The sequence below is a fragment of the Bactrocera dorsalis genome, chromosome 5 (genome assembly GCF_023373825.1).
Source record: "Bactrocera dorsalis isolate Fly_Bdor chromosome 5, ASM2337382v1, whole genome shotgun sequence".
Classification (NCBI taxonomy): Eukaryota; Metazoa; Arthropoda; class Insecta; order Diptera; family Tephritidae; genus Bactrocera; species Bactrocera dorsalis.
This window is the reverse complement of record NC_064307.1, coordinates 37,461,579-37,483,702: the sequence shown is the minus strand read 5'-3', so window position 1 is coordinate 37,483,702 and position 22,124 is coordinate 37,461,579. Positions and strand designations below refer to the sequence as shown.

General features: G+C 34.3%; 3 protein-coding genes across 3 annotated transcripts in view; 2 read left to right on the top strand and 1 right to left on the bottom strand.

Moving 5' to 3' along the window:
- LOC125779045 (kelch-like protein 5) overlaps positions 1-9,412 on the top strand; it is a 78,145-nt gene extending 68,733 nt beyond the window's left edge. The window contains exons 6-9 of the mRNA XM_049459452.1: positions 8,014-8,070; positions 8,394-8,595; positions 9,013-9,108; positions 9,179-9,412. Coding sequence (XP_049315409.1) covers positions 8,014-8,070; positions 8,394-8,595; positions 9,013-9,108; positions 9,179-9,397 — 574 coding nt within the window. The 3' untranslated portion in view covers positions 9,398-9,412. The remainder of the gene's footprint in view (positions 1-8,013; positions 8,071-8,393; positions 8,596-9,012; positions 9,109-9,178) is intronic.
- The window catches only part of LOC125779050 (kelch-like protein 17), a 398,740-nt gene that overhangs the window by 78,095 nt on the left and 298,521 nt on the right, over positions 1-22,124 (bottom strand). The window contains exon 6 of the mRNA XM_049459466.1: positions 1,133-1,337. Within this exon, the coding sequence (XP_049315423.1) occupies positions 1,133-1,337 (205 nt within the window). The remainder of the gene's footprint in view (positions 1-1,132; positions 1,338-22,124) is intronic.
- The window catches only part of LOC125779053 (kelch-like protein 5), a 293,968-nt gene that overhangs the window by 141,007 nt on the left and 130,837 nt on the right, over positions 1-22,124 (top strand). The window lies entirely within an intron of this gene.

The following is a 22,124-nucleotide window of genomic DNA, read 5'->3' as shown; positions in this document are numbered from 1 at the left end:
AGCTTACGTTTGTTTACAGAGGCTGTGTGAAAAAAATAAATTTGGAAAACTTTGGAACACCCTAGTGTATTCATTCATATAATTCATATACTCGTTCCATGGTTTCATAGATAAAAAAGCTGTGATTTGACGTCACTCCATGTTAGATTGATCGCACACTTGAGTTTTAATTTAGAATACACAATCTGAAACATTTTATTTATTTAATTTTTTTTTTAGCACCATCCCCTGCTTCCAAAATAATTATTTTTGTATGAAAATTGTGAAGTTTTATATTATTTTTTGTAAGATAATTTATTATAAAAGAATTTGTTAAATCGAAAAAGGGAACAATAATTTCATTATTTATTCATATTGACGACAACAAGGATTCAGGCTCAACAAAACAGTTATGCACTTCACTTTCGGGTAATAAGCACCTTTCTACCCAACAGAAATTCTCTTCATCAAATACTGATACACATGACTTGTCAGCAGATTTAGACTTGCCACCAATAGCCCACAGTCTATTGTCTAGTGTTACGCAAGCTTTATAACCACCGCCAACTTCCAAAGAGCAAATCTGCGAAATGTTTTCAAGAATATTCTGTTCGATCTCAAGCGATTGGCGAAAATCAACTCAATATATGTACCTGTGACCATGTGTCTTGCTGAGGATCGTACCGTTCAGCACCCCGCCGGCTTAAAACATAAATATGACCATTATGTGCAGCTACCTGTAATATAAAAAGTAGCAATGAACGTTTTATTTAAATTTAATAGAGTTAAAAGGGCGACTAAATAAATCAGTGACTATTTTCAGTTAGACAATTTTGGTAATTTTTATTGAAGCGGAGATTGTTTTCCTGGTTTTAAAAACTCTAGGGAAGGTTTGCAAGCGAGAAATCAAATGTCGTCTCTTATTGTAACGGCGGTATGTATTTCACAAATAAACCTGAAAAATCTAGACGGAATACGAACTCCGCTTACGTACATCCGTCTTTAGAAAAATAAATCCAAGGAGTTGAATGATAATTTTTAAACACTTAAGGAAAGTCGTCATATTCCCTTCTTCGACTCTTCTTCATTCCACCAAATCAGGACTCGATGAATGTTCTTCTAATATTAATAATTATATTTTAGTCTAACTTACACCAGGTGAACTGTGACATATTTTCATATCCGCGCGAGAAGTCCAAGTCTCCAAGTCCTGATTGTACCATTCGACGGATTTTATTTGCTTGTTGTTTTTATAACCGCCCATTATATAAATTTCAGCATTTAACGTGACTGTACGGGCGTTATATCGTACATCAATTAAACTGTCCACGAACTCCCAACCATCGGAAGTCGAATATCTGGAAACAAACAAAAGCAATGAAAAAAGAATGCATATACATATATAAACTGAAGCGTCGAAAGTGATATTTCGTCACGTTGCATAGTCTGTTAAAAAAAACACTTAGAATTCCCTTCTTCTTTCATGCCGAAGTACCTCATTTTGTTTATTATCCATACTACCCTAACACACCTAGTCTAAAGTGCTTTCACCGTGAAGCTTAAAGTTAAGCTGAAATTGTTAAAGCTCACAATCGCCATCGTTAGATAATTCGTTACAGATTTATATATATTCACCTTTCCACCGACGACAAAGCATTACCATCATAACCACCAAGCGCGTAGATTTCACTATTTAATTCGACAACGCAGTGTTCCCTTCTCGCTTGGGTCATGGCAGGTAAATTTTCCCATGTCTTATTTCGAATATTCCAGCTGCGGACGACGTTAAATGTGGCCAATAAATAATAAATTATCATCCTTTAAAATAGTTTCATAATGTCCGTAATCAATTTTTATACTCGCATATTCCTGCCACTTATCCTCAGTTTTGTTATATTGCAGCAGCTTGGGATTCCGCTATTCCAAAAATATTGTAATTACATTAATGTAAGATAATCATTTTTGAATATAAGCCACAGTGTGCGTTTACCTCTGAGCAAAGCGCTAGGATTGTTTTCTCACCACAATTTGTAGCACATATCGCATATTTATCATTGGCCGTATTGTAGGTTCCCTGATCCACGATACCGCTCTGAGGGTCAGTACCTCACATCCAGGTAACGGCTGTATGTGTGTCATCAGAAAGTCCATATTGAACTGGGTAAGCCGGAGACAAGCTATTAAAAGTGGCAGTTGCTCTTGACGCGCAGGAACATCGTAATTGTACCAGCGTTGTATGGCATCGAAGGCATCTTCCTCCCGGGTTATATTCAAATTGTCAGATACCAGAATATGTTGCAATTTTTCTACATCAAAATTCAAAAACTCATCGCTTCGGCTGATCTAGTATTATTAGAAACAAAATTTAAATTACACAAGTACCGTTATTGTGAGACATTACGTGTATATTTAGACTCACCTCCATGAAGTTCTGTGTTTCGTATTCGATGATTTTCGTCTTAAGAACTTCGCATTGAGTTTCACGCTCTAGCATATAAGCACCCTGTAAAGTGTATTCATCGATGTGTGTCATGAGGTAGTCCACGCTCCTGGTTATGGCATCGTCCAATTGCAAAACGATTGCCGCATTTAGCAAGGCAGCGACATTGTTAACGGTAATGAGGGCCTGTCCGGTGTAACAAAAGGTTATTAGACGCTCAAAAATATCGCTATCGATATCATTTATCTCGATGACTGGATTAGTGCCTTGATCGCCATTGAAAAGGTTCTCGAAGTAAGGACTCGCTGCTGCGAGCATCAATCGATGCGCGGGTACACTTAAAAAAAAATTATAAATATTAATCTGTATAGTTTTATGTAAGTTGAGGACAAAGTATTACTTACAGAACCGTTGGGTTTAAAACTTTAAATGTCACATCGATTAGAGCCTGTTCGTCGTAGAAATTAAATATTTTCGCCATTAATTTCTCCATGAAGAGGTTCTGCTCACTGGAGTTTCTCTGAAGAGCATGTTTGGGAAGAACTCGTGGCCATTGCTAGTTATTAACTTAACTTTCCTTCTGTAATAAAAAAGTTACAATATTGATTAAAATATTTCAAGTAAGTAAAAGCACCTGGAAATTTTCTTCCAAGTAGTCTGGTGTACACAAAATCTGCACCCGATCAACGACTGTCATCTTACCTTGGCAACTTTGGTTGGGGGTTGAAGTCTGTGTCTGGCAATATGCTAACCACACTTCTATATTTGTAGTTATCGTAGCTATCAATGAAACGTTCCTTAACCTCTACGTGTGGAAAATAAACAAAAAGATGTCTTAGTAACCTTAAGATCTCTCTTGTATTCAGTTACGCGCTATGAGACCTCTGTAAAAGTGCCGTACTTGAAATTGCTCTTTCTCCAATCTACACCCAAAATCATTCTTTATTAGTTTTTCGCGTGGAACTCCTTTTCTACACTGCTGCCTTTGGCCGCGTTTCAAATAATAATAAGTAGTTCTCTTACGTGCGAATGAATTGTAAATACCCCGCCTACGATTATTTTTTTTTTAATTAAAAAAAGACGCTAGAATTATTTATTCTTAACAATCTTTAAGTAAAACTATGTTCGTACATATGTATACCGCAATGTAAGCTCACAGACGAATAAAAAGAAATCGACTCTATATAAACCATAAGAAGTGTTCAGGGAAGCTGACTTCAATGGCCGCACAGCCCGAAATAAACCACACATAAATGCTAAAAGTCGAAGAACATATAAAAGTGAAAGCTTCTGGAATACCGTAATTTTTGTAGATGAGAGTTCAACTGGCTTAGATCGGATGGAAAGAGCCTATGTATGGAGAAAAGCAAATGCTGAGGTACAACCGCAAAATCTACGAAACAACGTATACATAGTAGAATGCCGTGGTCATTTTCTGGACGCGAGAATTTGGAATTTATCGATAGAATATAATGATCAACAGTGGTACAAAGTGGAGCAAATTTAAACATTTCCGACAACTTTCGGTACTATGAAGATCATGATCCGAAACACAAATCCCGAGCAAAGCTGGCTTATTTGAAACTGTCCGCACTTAGTACAAACACCAACACTGTTTCCTGATTTGAGTGGAATTGAGAATGAATCTGTGGTTAGTTTTGGATGGATAGATAGTGATAAAGCCGCCTGAAAAACGCCTTGCAAACAGAATGAAACAAAATTGCTACTACCTACACAAAGAAATCGGTGGAATGCAAGTCGAAATGTATGAAAGTAGTTGTAATCTCACAAGGTATTAATCAAACTAAAATTTTGATTATGTTCTTCAAAAGTTTATTTTTGGGTTTGTTATTGCATCATTTTCGCTGAGAGGTGCAATTGAATTGAACTGATATTGCTTTTGTTATTGATTAAATAAAATAACTGCAAAATCTGATTTTTTAAAGCATAAACTAAATGTGTATATCAAACGCTGTTAAGTGGTTTTTCTGAGTTTTGGAAAATGAAATTGGCACAATTCAGATTTCTTTTTTCTTTATATTACAATCATATAAATATTATAATATTATCACACGATTTTACTTATCTGTGTTTTTTTTAAAAATAAATCACATATTATTCATATATTCATATATGTATGTATGTGTTTGGAAAAGTGTTCACATATTCAATTTTAGCTTGAAAAATCTTCTTTATAGTTTTTTTTTAGTTAATAAAGAAAAAAGAATCACTCGAAAGTACAAACAAAGAAATCGCTGTGAAACACTGAAAAATCCTTCACTTTTGGTTTTTAAGGTGTGGCAAGATGGTTTTCCTCGTAAATATAAACACCCTCAACTTTTCAGCGATAAATTTGATAAGTGATTTTTAAATTATTAAATTTTGCTGAAAAATTACAAAATAAATGTGAAATGTGAGCTTATTTCAATGCTTAGAGTGTATCTATAAATATACAGAGTAAAAAACGTGAAAAAATTTAGTGAAACAAAGAGAAATACCACGTGTTCTTAGTGCAAATTTTTGAAATTTTAAACGTGAATATTTTAAAAAATATTATTTATTTTTATATTATTTTTAGATATTCGTCCTCTGGAGAAGCTCCCCTACCCGCACATACCCCATTTTCCCGGTAATTCGGTTTTTTTACCCCTCCGCCAAAGTAATCGGAATCGTGCCAACGCGAATATTGCAATGAGCGGAAAATGAATTTTTTCAAAAGTTTATGTACAGTGGCTCAAAGCCAAAGGGATGAAATGATATAAAAAGTAATAAAGAAAGCATTATGATAGCTAATTTAATTTTCTAAAAACTAGAAATGCCATTTAACAGCGAAAGATATACATATTTAATTTATGCTCTAAAAAATTCAGAGTTTGTAGTAATTTTATTTAATCAATAACAAGAGCAATCGCAGTTCAATTCAATTTCACCTCACAGCGAAAATGATGCAGTAACAAACCCAAAAATACACTTCAAGGACATAATCAAAATTTTAGTTTGAGCAATACCTTGTCAGATACCCCTTACTATCCATAACTGCTTTCATACGTTTCGGCTTGGATTCCACCGATATCTTTGAGTAGCCAGGAGCAATTTGGTTTAATTCTGTTTGCAAGGCGTTTTTCAAGCGGCTTTATTTCGAATCTATCAATCCAAAACTGACCACAGATGCTCAATCGCATTAAAGTCTAGATATAGTGTTGGTGTTTGTACTACTTATGTTTCACAACTTATTTGTGTTTCGGATCATTATACGAGTATATTATATCAAATATTTAATTTCGCGCCACTTTGTAGCAAATTTTCAATATCAAAATGCTCAGAAACTCACTCTTGATCATAATATATACTATCGATAAATTCCAAATTCCCGACTGCAGAAGATGACATGCATCCCCAGACCATTATATGTCCTCTACCATGTTTACGTTGCCGATTTCTTTTTTATTCGGTATACGAATATGTTTTAATAAATAATTTTAGCGTTTTTTTTTTTTAATTTTACAAGCTTTAACATACTTATTAAGTAAATAAATAAATTAAAAACATTTTTTTATTTCGCAATCAAGAATTTTTATTAAGCGCTTCCTCATTGCGTTTCTGCATCTTTTTAGTTGTGAGACACTGTAGTTGTAGTTGTTAGCTGTAATTCTAGTGAACATTGAGATATATCCGGATTTATAGTGCGTTTTATCAGAAAAACCGATTATTTTGAAAATTGCTTCGCACTCTCACATCTTTGGCCGCGCTTTAAAAAAATAACCCTGGCCGGAGTGTTAATAATTCATTCGCAACGTTTTCGGCTTGTCTAAGAACTATGAATATCCCAGTGTTGAATGGACCAGGATTATTATAGAAGGAATTCATGCGGAAAACTAATAAAGAAATGAAAATGAAATGAGAATGATGAGCAATTTCAAGTATGCACTTTTACAGAGGTCTCATAGCGCGTAACTAAATACAAGAGAGATCTTAAGGTTACTAAGACACCTTTTTGCTTACACTTAGAGGTTCAGGAATGTTCGATTGAAAGCTGCGATAACTATAAATAAAGTACTGTACTTAGCTTATTACCAGGCACAGAGCTCAACCCCCATCAAAGTGGCCAAGGTAAGAAGACAGTCATTGATCGGACGCAGATTTAGTGTACACCAGAAAACTTGGAAGGAAAATTCCAGGTGCATTTACTTATTTGAAATATTTTAATCAATATTGTAATTTTTTTATTACAGAAGGAAAGTTAAGTAACTAGTAATGGCCACGAGTTCTTCCCAAACACTTGCTCTTCAGAGAAATTGCAGTGAACAGAACCATTTCATGGAGAAATTAATGGCGAAAATATGTAGTTTCTACGACGAGCAGTCTCTAATCGATGTGACATTTAAAGTTTCAAACCCAACGGCTCTGTAAGTATTACTTTGTCCTCAGCTTACATAAAATTATAAAGATTAATATTAATTTCAGTGTGCCCGCGCATCGTTTGATACTCGCAGCAGCGAGTCCTTACTTCGAGAACCTTTTCAAAGGCAATCAAGGCACTAATCCAGTCATCGAGATAAATGATATCGATAGCGATATTTTCGAGCATCTAATAACCTTTTGTTACACCGGATAGACCCTCATTACCATTAACAATGTCGGTGCCATGCCGAAGGCAGCAATCGTCTTGCAATTGGACGATGTCATAACCAGTTGTGTGGACTACCTCATGACACATATCAATGAATATACATTACAGGGTGCTTATACGCTGGAGCGTGAAACACAATATGAACTTCTTAAGCAGAAAATCATTGAATACGAAACACAGAATTTCATGGATATGAGTATAAATATACACGTAATGTCTCACAATAGCGGTACTTGTGTAATTTAAATTTTGTTTCTAATAATACCAGATCAGCCAAAGCGATGAGTTTTTAAATTTTGATGTAGAAAAATTGCAACGTATTCTGGTATTTGACAATTTCAATATAACCCATGAGGAAGATGCCTACGATGCCATACAACGCTGGTTCAATCACGAGGTTCCTGCGCGTCAAGAGCAACTGCCACTTTTTGTAGCTTTTCTCCGGCTTACCAAATTCAATATGGACTTTTTGTTGACACATATACTGCCGTTACCTGGATGTGAGCTACTGGCCTTCAAGGCGTTATCGTGGATCAGAGAGCCTACAGCACGGCCAATGATAAATATGCGATTTACAGAACCTCGTGGGGTCAGTGCAACAAATTGTGGTGAGAAAACAATCCTAGCACTTTGCTCAGAGGTAAACGCACACTGTGGTTTATATTCAAAAATGATAATCTTAAATTAATGTACTTACAATAATTTTGGATTAGCTTGGAATGAATTACAAGCTGCTGCAATATAACAAAGCTGAGGACAAGTGGCAGGAATTTGCGAGTATAAAAATCGATTACGGGGTGTATAGAACTGTTTTGAAGGATGATAATTTATTATTTATTGGCGGTTATAAAAATGGTGCCACATATAACATCGCCCGCAGCTGGAATATACGAAATAAGACATGGCAAAATTTGCCCGGAATGATCGAAGCAAGAAGGGACCACTGCGTTGTCGAATTAAATGGTAAAATCTACGCGATTGGTGGTTATGATGGTGAAAAGGTTTTTTCGTCGGTGGAAAGGTGAATATATATAAATCTGTAACGAATTACCTAATAATGGCGATTGTGAGCTTTAACAATTTCAGGTTGGCTTTAAGCTTAACGGTGAAAGTACTTTAGAAGTACTTGAAAAGAGGGGGGAATTCAGTGAAATGTTATGATCTGATTGAAATAGACTTTAGAAAACTCTAACACTTTGACATTTTCAACGACTTATTTTGAATAATTCTAAGTGTTTTTAATGGACTATGCAAAGTGACCAAATGCCACTTTTGACGCTTCAGTTTATTAATATACTCGTACTATACATACATTCTTTTTTCATTGCTTTTGTTTGTGTCCAGGTATACGACATCCGGTGGTTGGAATTCCGTGAACGGATTGATTGTTGGACGATATGACGCAGGTGCAGTGACCTTGAATGGTAAAATTTACATAATGGGCGGTTTAAATGGCAAAGGGCGAATAAAATCCGTCGAATGCTACAATCCGGATTCGAACGCTTGGACTTCTTGCGCGGATATGACAGAATATCACTTTTCTGGTGTAAGTTAGATTAAAATATAATAAAATATAATTATTAATATTAGTAGAACGTTCATCAAGTCATGATTTGGTACAATAAGGAAGAGTCGAAGAACGGTATATGGCAACTTTATCTAAGTGTTTAAATATTAACATTCGCCTCTTTGGATTTCTTTTACTAAGTACGAAACCGGAATTCGTATTCTGTCAAGATTTTTAAAATTTATTTTTGAAATACGTACTTCCAATGAAATAAGAGATTCCATTTGATTTCACCGTTGCAAGCCTTCCCCAAAGTTTTCAAAACCAGCAAAAGTAACTACGCGTCAATAAAAAGGACCGAAATTGTCTCATTGAAAATAGTCACTGATTTATTAGTCGCCCTCTTAACTCCATTAATATTAAACAAAACGTTTATTGCTACTTTTTTTATTACAGGTTGCTGCACATAAAGGTCACATTTATGTTTTGGGCCGTGGGAATGAGTACAGACCTGTTGGACGTTACGATCCTCAGCAAGACAAATGGTCACAGGTACATATATTGTGTTGATTTTCGCCAATCGCTTTAGGTCAAACTGAATATTCTTGAAAACATTGCGCAGATTTGCTCTCTGGAAGTTGGCGGCAGTTATACAAGTATAGCTGGCATATCACTAGACAATAAGCTTTGGGCTATTGGTGGCTGGTCTAAATCTGCTGACAAGTTATCTGTATCAGTCTTTGATGAAGAGAATTTCTGTTGGGTAGAAAGGTGCTCATTACCCGAAAGTATAGTGCGTAATTGTTTTGTTGTGCCTGAATCCTTGCTGTCGTCGATGTGAATAAAAATAATGTAATTATTGTTCCGTTTATCGATTCTTTTAAAATAAATTATCTTATAAAAATAAAATAAGATTTCACTATTGTAATACAAAAATAATTATTTTGGAAGCAGGGGATGGTGCTAAAGTCTCTTGAACTGAAAGTTATGAATTCGTAATATGAGACCAATTCTAAAATCGGTTGAATCCAGTTTTTCGACTACTGGTGTAGTAAATATGTATTTGCATAGATATGTATATTTGTAATAGAAATTCTCTTTAACGAAAGATATGTAAGAGAGCATGAGAGGAACAGCTCTCTTAAGAGGGTGGTGGTGGACACAAAAATTAAGAGTGCTCTTACAACAATCACAATTGCAAATTGAAAATTGGACGATGGACGTGGCACCGCCCACTTTTTGGTGAAATCCCATATCTCGGGATACCCGATTTCGACAAAATTTAGTGGATGGCATTCTCCTTACATTCTTATGTCACAGTATGAAAAAGATTGAAATCGACCTACAACCACGCCTACTTCCCATATAGCACAATTTTAAATTGCACTTCATTCGTTCAGTTTCCAGTAAACAAATCAAAAAGAAGTTAATACAACGGTATACAACTTTGCACGACTAATGTCTTTAGTGTGTGCCACCTTATGACTAAAAATTGTTCAAGGCCCTGGGTACTTATAGTTGATTTTTGATCGAAAATGTTGGTCAATGTGTGTCTAAGGGATAATCATTTTCATATAATGGCATGTTCGTATGTCAAAAATGGGTTGAATCGGACCAATACTTCCTTTAGCCGCCATATACTTAATATTAAGATTTTCGATCTTTGGGGAACCTTGTGCCGCATATATCGACCAATAAGTGATTTATTCCAATGAAAATAAGGGAGCGTGTTTTATTCAGAACAGTGTATCTTTGAGCCTGAATAGATAAATTTGGCCGAAAATTTGACCTAGTTCTATGTAACTAATACCAGGATTTTCGAATATACGGCTGACTTTACTCTTTATAATTGGTCTTAAAGTATTTCTCTGGTTATTGGCGAACTTTTGTGTTGTTTATTTAATGTAGGACAAATCAACATAAACATTGTATTAAAATGTAACAAATGATATTTTCATTAACATTAACGATACTTTGGGTGCATTGAGGCTATAAAACCCTTCACAGGTGCAACTTCTGCTGGCATAAAGGGTCAAATAATGCCTTTATCTTGATTTTTGGCAGATTTTCAGTTTGTACATCTTATATCGGCTTTTCAAACAAATGAGCATATTCATGGAGAGAAAAGGTCATATGCAAGGTTTTCCTTTGATGTCTTAAAAACTGAAGAATTAGCTCTTGTAAGGGTCTAATAGTATATTAGTCCAAGTATGCATACAAATTTGTTAATTAGCTTTCAGGAAATCTTTTTTTAGCATAAACAATGACTGTTGGTATAAACATAAATTTTTAACCGTTTGCTTTATTTTTCTAGATCAACAAAAAATGTGCAGGAAAATGAAAGAAACAATTTTTATAGGGTTGCTTTTTGCCTTTTGTTGTCTGACTACCAACATGGAACGCAGGTAAATTCCTGAAATGTTCTTAAAACAAATGCGCATTCCAATAATTCGCTTTCTTTAATGAAGCCAACCAAGCTATCATATTTGTTAAATCTCTGAAATATTGACTTCGCATAACTCCAAAAAAAAGTTCAGTAGTGTTAAATTGCACGACATTGGAGGCCATAACCCACGACACGGGATGATGCGCTCATCAAAGATCATCTTGTTGTAACTAAATGTCGTTCACATCAATATCTTCCAAATCGAGCTCGAAAAAGCCACTCATGATTGCTCTACAGGGTTCCCCGTTGACCGTAACATTATGGTGGCCATCACTTTTGAAGAAATATAGACCAATTATACCGATTAACCATAGAGTAAAACAAACAGTGACTTTTTGAGCATGCAACGGCGTCTCAACATTGGCTTATATGTAGATTATGTTCGTTCCAAATGCCACAATTTTGGTTACTAATGTACATATTTAAACAAAAGTTAGCTTTATCGCTGAACAAATTTTTTTTGTGAAAGTCGGAATCAGTGTTCTTCTTGGAGCGGCGCAAGTGATAGTCGTTTTGTTCAAGTTCTTGCACGAGTTGGATTTTAAAATCCCGCAAACCAAGATCCTTCCGCAAATCTCCCGTAAAGTGGATATTAGAACCAAACGATTTCCAAAAGTAATTCCGGACAAAATCTGTTCAACGCTAACGTAACTGAGTATACAAAAATTGTGTAAGCAGTCAAAAGATCAACTCCGAAAAAAGTATTGCCTTGTTGAAAACCACACATCAAAAATACGTATATCAGTACTAGAGCATATAAATCAAAAAAATTAAACGATATTGTGTCCAAAGAATGGAGCCTATGACCTATACTATAAGATACATTAACACTGCCATCCAGTGGTAAAATTTTTTTTAGCCTTGGACATTTGCGATTTGGGAGAGTGTAAAATATTCTGATGAACCAAAGATCATAGGCTAAGAGGCTAAGGTTGACATTTTTTAAAACTTATTACCTATTATTGAAGATATCTATTTTCCATAAAAGAGGACACAAATTAGAATATTCAATTGGTGCCTAAGAGAAACTTTAGTAAAAGCATTATACTGCCAGCCCTATTCTGCATTTCGATTACGTTCCCGCTCTACGCTCCGTCTGAATCGAAAGTAGGTATTCTGAGTTACGATTGGATTGAAAGAAGAAGAGGAAGAGCTGAAGCTCTTTCGAAGTCATCTGTTTGCCTTGAAACGTGTGAAAATGAAACATAACAAAGCAAAAATACACAAATTAAGAAGAACAAAGCAATGACCCCAATTATGCTTCCACAGCAAACCGTATTAGAGACAACATACTTTCTGCTTTTTAAATTAAAATATTTTATATTCATTTTTTATTTTATTCAAAAAAGCTCTACATTACTCTATTAAATAAAAACAATTGCATTCAGTGCATTTTACAGCTCCTATATTAAAAAAGTAAATGCTTTTATTTCATTTCACAGCTCGTTATATAAATGAATAATAGTAAAATAAATAAAAAGCTGACAATTAAAAAATGACTACTTTGAATCCGGCTTATAATTTGGATCTAATCTTAGCATTTGCATTTTTATTTCTACTTTTTCCTTCACCAGCCTAGCAACCTCCTCCCAAAACTCCTGTACTTCTTCCTTCGGTCGCTTTTGGAAGCCCTGCGCAATATCTCTTTTCGTGGCCATCATATCACACAATTTTTCGTATTGCTCTGCCGTTGTTACTTTTGACCTGCAAACATATCAAAAAATATCATTTAAGCACAAACAACCAAGGACACCACCATTATGTCTTTTACAACTATAATCATAAAGTTTTACTTACATATTTGAGGAAATTATTTTATCCAAGTGCACGAAAATGAATATATAACGGCTTTCCGCCAACAAAACTTCAACGTACAAAAACGTAATTACGATCGCAATGCAGAATACATAGAATTGGAATTTTCGAAGTTGAATCGTAACGCAGAATACCAAAGTTCCCAATCGGAGAAAATTACGATTCGAGTAGAAATGCAGAATAGGGGTGTGCAATCACACCTGCAACAGCAATATTTATATAATGTGAAGGATGTTTTTTGTTTAGCTGGTACTTCACTCTACTATTACTATCATTTGAAAACTCGACAAGCAAAATGCCGTAAATAAAGATAATAGGAGCCGTTTTTTCTTATTCAATGTGCATTGGCGGATTTGGGCAGATTAGAAGTAAGCACAAACATATTAACCATAGGCTTATTTCACAAAATCGAACTCCTAACACTATCTATTAAACCTTAAAATTGCGGCCAGCACATTAAGCCTTACGCTAACCTCAACTGTCACGCTCACTGATTGAAAATACATATCAATAGTTGTGAACTTGTCTACTCAAACTTTATTTATAGACAAATTAAATATTTTTTAACACAATGTTAAACTCTTTAACAACCAACGCTTGAAAAGTTTTTATCAAGTGCATTAAAGAAATCTATTTGGAAAACAACATATTCTTGTCAATGAAAAAGTTGCTTTCTCGCTTAAGTTTTTACAGGAAGGCCAAACATTAAGGTGCAACTGACAGGCAAAGTCAAAAAATTATATTCACCTATTTTTCAACCATCTGGACGCTGCATGCGTCCAAACACTGAAAAATGGTGCGTGTCAGCTTAAAGTGGCAACAAAGTGCGACCACAGCTAAAAGAAACGAAAATGACAAAAGAGAAATACCGAAATACGAGTATATATGTATGAAAGATAATCGCGATAATAGAAACTGCTCAAACACTTAAAAGAGTGGGAGATTGTGTCAATCCCAAGAGCAATTATACTGAAAGAAGAAAATAGCAATGTTTTTAAGGTAAAATAACGCTTTCATTTTCCAAATCTTCCACGTTGTTTATTAGACCCTGACATCTTTAATGACGTCTCACTACTAAATTTTCCGCATTTTCCACAGCAAGCGTCCTACATGAGTTTTAGAATAGTCGAATGAAATCGTTTGTTGAAGTTAAATGTGTTCTTGATGTCTTTCCTTTAAAGATCAATAATTTTTTCATTTAGTTTGGCGTTTGGTGACTGTGATGGCCAATCCAAAGAAACAATATTGTTTTCTTGTTTCTGAGAAGAAATCGCGCACTTATGTCTCAGAAAGTTGGAAGATCACTAAAATCGATCAACGAATATAACTCTTCATTTATTTTTATAAATAAGAAAGTTGCTTAAAATGGTTTGCCATATGCTCATCAATTTGTTGTTGCTGTATTTCGTATATTTGATATATAAGTACTACATGCACTACTTGTATATACCATACACCACCGTATGTAAGCATAGTTTTGTTTGTACCCAATTGAATTTGTGACTCTCTGCTACTGCAATAAAATTAGCACATCTTAAGCTTTAATGCAGCCAAGAGACACATTAGGACTGCAAATAGAAAATATCATCTCGACTTTCGCTGATACTAAAAGTTTGAAGTCGACTATGTTCTATAAATAAGATACACGGATATTATACCATCATACTTGATAAGATTTACGAGCTACAAAAATATGTTAGACACATTCCATCACTCTTTCGTTTAAGTGCTTAATAAAAGCGGCCATTTCCTTCCTGCTGACTAAGCAGCCATAACTGACGTTTTATTTTTAATCATCATCCCATCAACTAAGATTTGGAGTAATATATGTGAAGGCTGTTTATTCCGCCACCAGCTGTTACCAGAATAGGTTAACAGTTTGACATTAACTTGAATATGAGGATTCTCGAGGTCAGGGCTGAACACCCAGTAGCATAATGATTAATATTTTCAGAGATTGTAATTAGGAATGTATGCAATGTGTATGCCATATAATCTCTCATCAAAATCAAATGCAAAACCTGAAAACATACAGTTTTCAATAATATAATAAAAGCTCCATATTTGTATTGCTATCTTCTTATCGACAATTAAAGTTGAGCTAGTGTCTAATACGTGGCTAGAAAATGGAATCTACTAGCCTTTTGAACTCTGCTCATCACAAGCAATTTGCACTAATAAACAGAAAAATCTTTCATGTCCAAAGTGATACAAAGTTGAAGTAATTGCAAGGCTATATTAATTTTCTAGTTAGAAACTCTTGTAAAAATTTTACGAGCGTTTTTAGGAAAGGGTGGATTTTTACATGGTATTAGTTAAGTGGGCTCAAATAGCGATAATCTTTATTATAGGGATACTAAAATTGTGCATACCTGTCCATTGATTTAAATTCAATTCGAAATATGACTCGTCTAAATGCCCTTGGAATCATAACCACTTCTGTAGGAAACATTACAATCTTATCCATATGTAGGCATATTAAGGTGGGTCAAAAAAGACGAACACTTTTTCATCCCTGGTACTCTGAAAAATAGTATCTTACTCTAAGAAAGTATCTCCAAGTATGAATTCTTAGTTTTAGCGAGAAATATCTTACAGTTTTTTATTATTTTCTTACTATCAGACAGAAAAACTTACATCTCGCTTCCAACTCGCTGCCAAAAATATCTCAGTTCATAGATGTTAATGGAAACTGAATGCTCTACAAAAAAGTTTTGTGTGATTTTTCACAAACCTTTTAAAAGATATTAACAGATGAAGTTTGTAAATTTTATGGTAAAATATTTTTTCTTAAGAATGTCATACAAAAATATCTTTTTAAATTGCAAATCTCATAGTTTTGTACGAAATTTACTGCTGAACACAAAAGTATTCATTTAGCATCTTGGATTCCAATCCAAAACTTTTCACCCTACAAAAAAGGTCTTAACAATTTTTTTCATATAAGCCATCATTCAAGTGATTCATGCAATCTGTTGCTCATACGACATGGTGTACTATATGAATACAGTACATTCTACGCATAATTTTAACAACGTATAACTTTTAAAACAATGTGTTTTATGAAAATGAGCGGAAATATTACATAGAAGCTGAAATATCGGAATCTATTTCTTAAAAGGAATTTTTTGTATATGTGTTGGGTGTTATAGCTTCGGTACGACCGTGGTGTGTTTTCTTCTTCTCAAAATTTTATTTTTTACAATTTCGCCGAACAAAAATATATGCAATGGAAATGAACAAACGTTAGAGTGAACAACTGAATGAGAGGGAGAGGAGGTTCAAACAAAACTAACGCGGTTACTCGTGTGTATGGTACATGCAATATTCTACAATGTATCTCCACATACCTGTCTTCTGATATAATGTCCTTTTACTGGAATCGCGACTACATGCAGTTTGCTTTCGGCTATTTCCAGAATTTCAAGAGGACCCACTTAGTAATTGAATTGGTTTCTTTCTACAGCCTGAAAGTGTGCTTTTCGAAATAAAAAATGTTATAAAAATAGCGAAAATATACCTTTAAAGCTCTCTTATTAGATAGTGTTATTGAAAATGGTAAACACTTGTAAACAAACAAAATATTTACATTTTTTCTCACGGATTGACTTGGTATTTAATTTTCATGCAAAAATATCTGCACTCATGTTGCAGCTTCAGTAGTCCACGTTGGATTAACACACAACTACAAAAAGGGATGACAAACTAAAAGCAAAACAAGAAAAATCGGAAACTTCAGATGCACCGAAACTATTATACCCTTCGCAAATACATAATATTCCTTACAGGAACTTGATTTTGATTGGTTAGTCTGTATGGCAGATTAATGATATAGTGATCCGATCTGAACAATTGCTCGGTGATTGGAATATCTGTACGCAATTAGTAAGATAAATTTTTGACAGTCACCCTAGAATGAAAATTGTCATTGTATAAAGAATCCAAGTGCTTTTTGATTTTACTGTACAATTTCTCTTCCAAAAAAAGAAACGAACGACTTTTTAATATGGTCATTTTGCTAAATGTTGGGATCATCCTCGCTTTCATATGACTGCCATTCCGATACTGGTAAGCCTTTATCGGACCATCCTCGTAGATGCGAGTGCATTGCACATTGTGACAAATATCGCAAAATGCATGAATATTTTGTTCCTGCCATTAAAGTGTAATTGAAATGGGTTGACACATGTAAATATGTACGTACACATTCATGTAGGTACATATGTACATATAGTAGTTCACCATTCAAAAGGGCAAATAGCAACGGTGTGGATGAATAATTGAGTCCATCATTTCACTTCATTTGAGCAGATTTTAAAGTTGAAAAATGTTGAAATAAACCTATAAACAAGCGAGATTGCATTTCAATTAAATTAATAGGTGTAAATAGTGACCGGAACCTGGAATACTGATGAATGTTAAATATTAGTAAATTTTTGTGTAATACATCTATTCGCTTAATTAATAATTGATTGCGTCGAAATTTTAAAAACTGAGGATCTTTTTCCAAAGAACATTTACAAGCTCAAACAATGTGCTTTTTGTTTCATGTTTTTTTTTTTAATTTCTCATTAAAATTCGTCAAATTTACTTAACGTATAAACTGATCTTTATTTCTGACAAAAAAAAAATACTGTTGTTATCCACACTTCTTTTAATTTTTTATTTTTATGACCTCCTAAAATAATAAAAAGCGTTAGAACATTATCTCTTCGAATGCCCAGCCTTCAGCCGTCTGAAAATGCTTCAATCAAAAAAATTTTAGCATCCTTGAGATATAAATTGTTTTGTTTATACCAAAGAAAGAAAAGACCGTCTCAGAAACAAATGTTTTGTAAAGGATAAAAAATAAAATTTCAAGTTTCACATAAACTGAAATACTGAGGTAATGTGAAAAAAGTGTAGATTCAAATTTTGTAGATCATTCCATAACTTACCACTGTGTAATATATGGTAGTTTTGCCGGAAATCGAGATAAATCACTTTTAACCCTTGAAAACTTAACTACGCCGCTCTTTCACCTCTTACGGATTTCAGACCACTCGTAAATTATGTTTCCTATATTATAAAGTTAGCTTCTGGTTTCAATGACTAGCCACAATCAGAACACTGCCACACGTTGAAGCGGTAAAACTGAAATGGGGGCGGCTGTGCTCACTAGTGTTCTAGCACATTTCTCCAAGCTTATTTTCATTGTTAAATCAAGCAATTAATCTAGGCATCTCTTTTTGTTCTCGCGTCTGGGTGTTATGCTGTGCTTCTGGCTTTACCATCGCTTGGGCATTGACAGCTATTAATATTAACCCCAACCTTTCACTCCTCATTTGCTTTGCTTAGTGGTATGTGTGCAAGGTCTGCGACCTCAGGACAGACATTTTATGACCAGTCGACAGCTTTCTCAATGAAAGTCACATCACAGAAAATAGTTTCCGCTTCAATACTCCTGCAGCAGCCGCCAAAGTTCAAAGTTGATACTCCAGGTGTGTTTATACGTATGCATTGTCAATGCTTATATGTGCGTTATATGGAGCTTGAGCATAGGGACATTTATTGGTTTTGCATTCAATTGGAAATTATGCCAACGGCCACTTTGTGGCAGAACAATGGAAACACCGTTAGAGAATTATAACTTGAATAGAGACTGCTGTTGCTTTGATTTCTTCACATCATACCCTTTCTGTATTTTCCACCAAAAATAACAATATCAACTTGGAAATGTAAAATAAAGGTATTTAAGAAGTTATATTATATCAATTAATTGCCATTCGGGGTTGGCGGGTATATTAATTATATCTTGAACAGGGTATATTAGGTTTGTCACGTACTTTGTAATACCCAAAAGGAAAAGTCGGAGGCCTTATAAAAAACATATATAAATAGACAGCATGACGAGCTTAGTTGATTTAGGCATACCCGTCTATAAGTATATTCGCGAACTAACGGGTGATTTTTTTGAGGTTAGGATTTTCATGCATTAGTATTTGACAGATCACGTGGGATTTCAGACATGGTGTCAAAGAGAAAGATGCTCAGTATGCTTTGACATTTCATCATGAATAGACTTACTAACGAGCAACGCTTGCAAATCATTGAATTTTATTACCAAAATCAGTGTTCGGTTCGAAATGTGTTTATCGACAAATTTTGTTCAGCGATGAGGCTCATTTCTGGTTGAATGGCTACGTAAATAAGCAAAATTGCCGCATTTGGGGTGAAGAGCAACCAGAAGCCGTTCAAGAACTGCCCATGCATCCCGAAAAATGCACTGTTTGGTGTGGTTTGTACGCTGGTGGAATCATTGGACCGTATTTTTTCAAAGATGCTGTTGGACGCAACGTTACGGTGAATGGCGATCGCTATCGTTCGATGCTAACAAACTTTTTGTTGCCAAAAATGGAAGAACTGAACTTGGTTGACATGTGGTTTCAACAAGATGGCGCTACATGCCACACAGCTCGCGATTCTATGGCCATTTTGAGGGAAAACTTCGGACAACAATTCATCTCAAGAAATGGACCCGTAAGTTGGCCACCAAGATCATGCGATTTAACGTTTTTAGACTATTTTTTGTGGGGCTACGTCAAGTCTAAAGTCTACAGAAATAAGCCAGCAACTATTCCAGCTTTGGAAGACAACATTTCCGAAGAAATTCGGGCTATTCCGGCCGAAATGCTCGAAAAAGTTGCCCAAAATTGGACTTTCCCAATGGACCACCTAAGACGCAGCCGCGGTCAACATTTAAATGAAATTATCTTCAAAAAGTAAATGTCATGAACCAATCTAACGTTTCAAATAAAGAACCGATGAGATTTTGCAAATTTTATGCGTTTTTTTTTAAAAAAAAGTTATCAAGCTCTTAAAAAATCACCCTTTAGTTCCTCACGTTTTGAGGTATCGATTCCAAATTTAATAAATGTCATTTTCTCTCCAAGAAGCTGCTGTACTATAGCTTAGATATAGCTGCCATACAAACTGACCAATCATGTATGAAAAACATTTTATTTGACAAAAATCTGAACATATGACTACTAGTCTCAATTTTCACCCAGCAATAATAACTTAGAGCCGCACATACCATTTAAATATTCACACAGAACCGTAATACTTCCGCAAGTAATAACAGCCGTTCGTTTCGCCACTTTTCTGTCCGCTAAATTTAAACTCGTGAGTGAGCTCCGAACGTTTTATGTATATACTTGTACATAAGTTATTGTTAGTTAATGAATATTACCGATTGATATTCTATGTACTTCGTTAAGCGAGGCTGTGTCTTCGAGGATATCATATAGATTTATCAATAGATTTATTTTAATCGGTACAAATATGGTAGCACGGAGAATATGTAGCTTATTTCTCATTAGAAAAGGGTAAAAATATTCATAAATTTTTTCGACTGCGTGTTAGCGTGAATTGTCATAAAACTGCGCTGCTGAGATGATTTAACATGCCAGGTTAAGCTTCCTGATTGCACTCACGTTTACCACTGGTCATATATAATATGAATATATATAAATAATATATTAATTATATACATGTCAAGTAGAGCATGAATTTAGCAAGCCATAAGAGCTCAAATAAAGCAAAAAATCTAAAAACACTGTCTGCTTAAATAACATTCCTTGAGGAAAGCAATAGCAATATACAGTTTCCACATCGGAAGCATGTGCATGGACGGAAAAATTTTTCATTTAATGAGAAATCTTCAATAAAATTGTCATAAGTTATCACCTAAAGCAACATTTCAATCTCCAAAAAAATTTTTCAGATCGAATCGCTATAGTATATACAATAGCTGCCATACAAAGAGAACAATGAACATCGATTTCAAACTGTTTAAATGAATTTTCATAGATGGTATGTAGTAAAAATTTCCATACAGCCTTACTAAAATATCTCGAGAAGTATCACTGATAGCGATGCGTCTAAGGTCAATGCGATGTCCTAAAATACTTCTGAGCTATAGAAATTTAAAGATAAAAAATCACGATTGTCGTGTATTTTCAATTGAAAAATTTTACATGCCTTGGTCCAGTTCTTAATGTTAATATTAAATGGTTAAATTTTCAAGGAATCTTTTTTAAGGTATTTCCAAGGAAATTCCATGACGGGATTGAAAAAAATGAATAGCTAGATCTAAACAGTATATATTAAGTTAGCTACGAAGATCTTATTATTCAGAAAGAAAGTCCTTCAGTGTGTGAGATGCCGATCAGAAATTATGCACAGGTTATTTTATCGAAACCTTTTAATTTATGAAAAGTAGTGTAGCTTTGGTGCAACTGAGGTTGCCGCTATTTCTGGTAATTTTAGCAAATGAATTCAGACGATTCAATTTTTGCCCTAAAACAAAACATTAAACATAATAAATAATTATATCTCTTTTCCCATATATATAATTATATCTTTTCCCATGTGATTTTTTTGATCTTTTGCTTTAAGTGAGTAACTTTACAACTTTGAGGTAATGCTATTCTAATACAAAGTTTTTCACTTTATAAAAAAGATATTTACAAATAATTTCATAAAAAAGTTTCTGTTATATGCAGAGTAATTTATAAATCAATGTACTGAGCATTCATACAGTACACCATGTCGTATGAGCAACACAGAATGCATAAATAGTTTAGAAAAGGAAAAAGGAAAGCTTTCCAGACTTTCCAATCACACTAAGAAAGTTTTTCGTTTGAAAACTATATAAGAAAGTTTGTTTTCTGCAGGAAAACCTTAAGAAAATAGTAATACACAAACGCGAGACCACTACTCCAAGCGAACATAGACATGTACTTTGTGTTCAATTCGTTTGGAAATATCGCACTTGTTACGGTAAAGTGTAACAACTCAAAGTTTCCAAATTTTAGTTTTTTGCAAGAAAATAATGTGCAGTGGTCATCTCTACCCACTGTAAAAATCGTTCAGTGATTTGTCTAGTCTTTCGTTAAAAAAAACCGTTATGACTCTCTCTTTGTTTTCAGAATGACTTCTTTCGACTCAACTAAAGAGTTACATTTTTAGTTGTCTCCAAGTGTTTTATCAAATTGGTTCGTTAGTGTATCACATAAAGTGTAACATTTTGATGTGCCACTTGTACACTTGTACATTGTACCACTATGTATATAAAAAAATTTCAGGAAAAGAGTAATAACTCAAAAATTTGTTATTTTCGTGCAAATACTAAACAAATAAAAATGAAACAACGGTTATATCATTTTTAATGATATTTTCGTGCAATTACATTGTTTTTTCTTTGTAATATATTATTAATATTTACGGAAACAGTTTTTCGTCTCTACTGAAAATGTTCAAATTT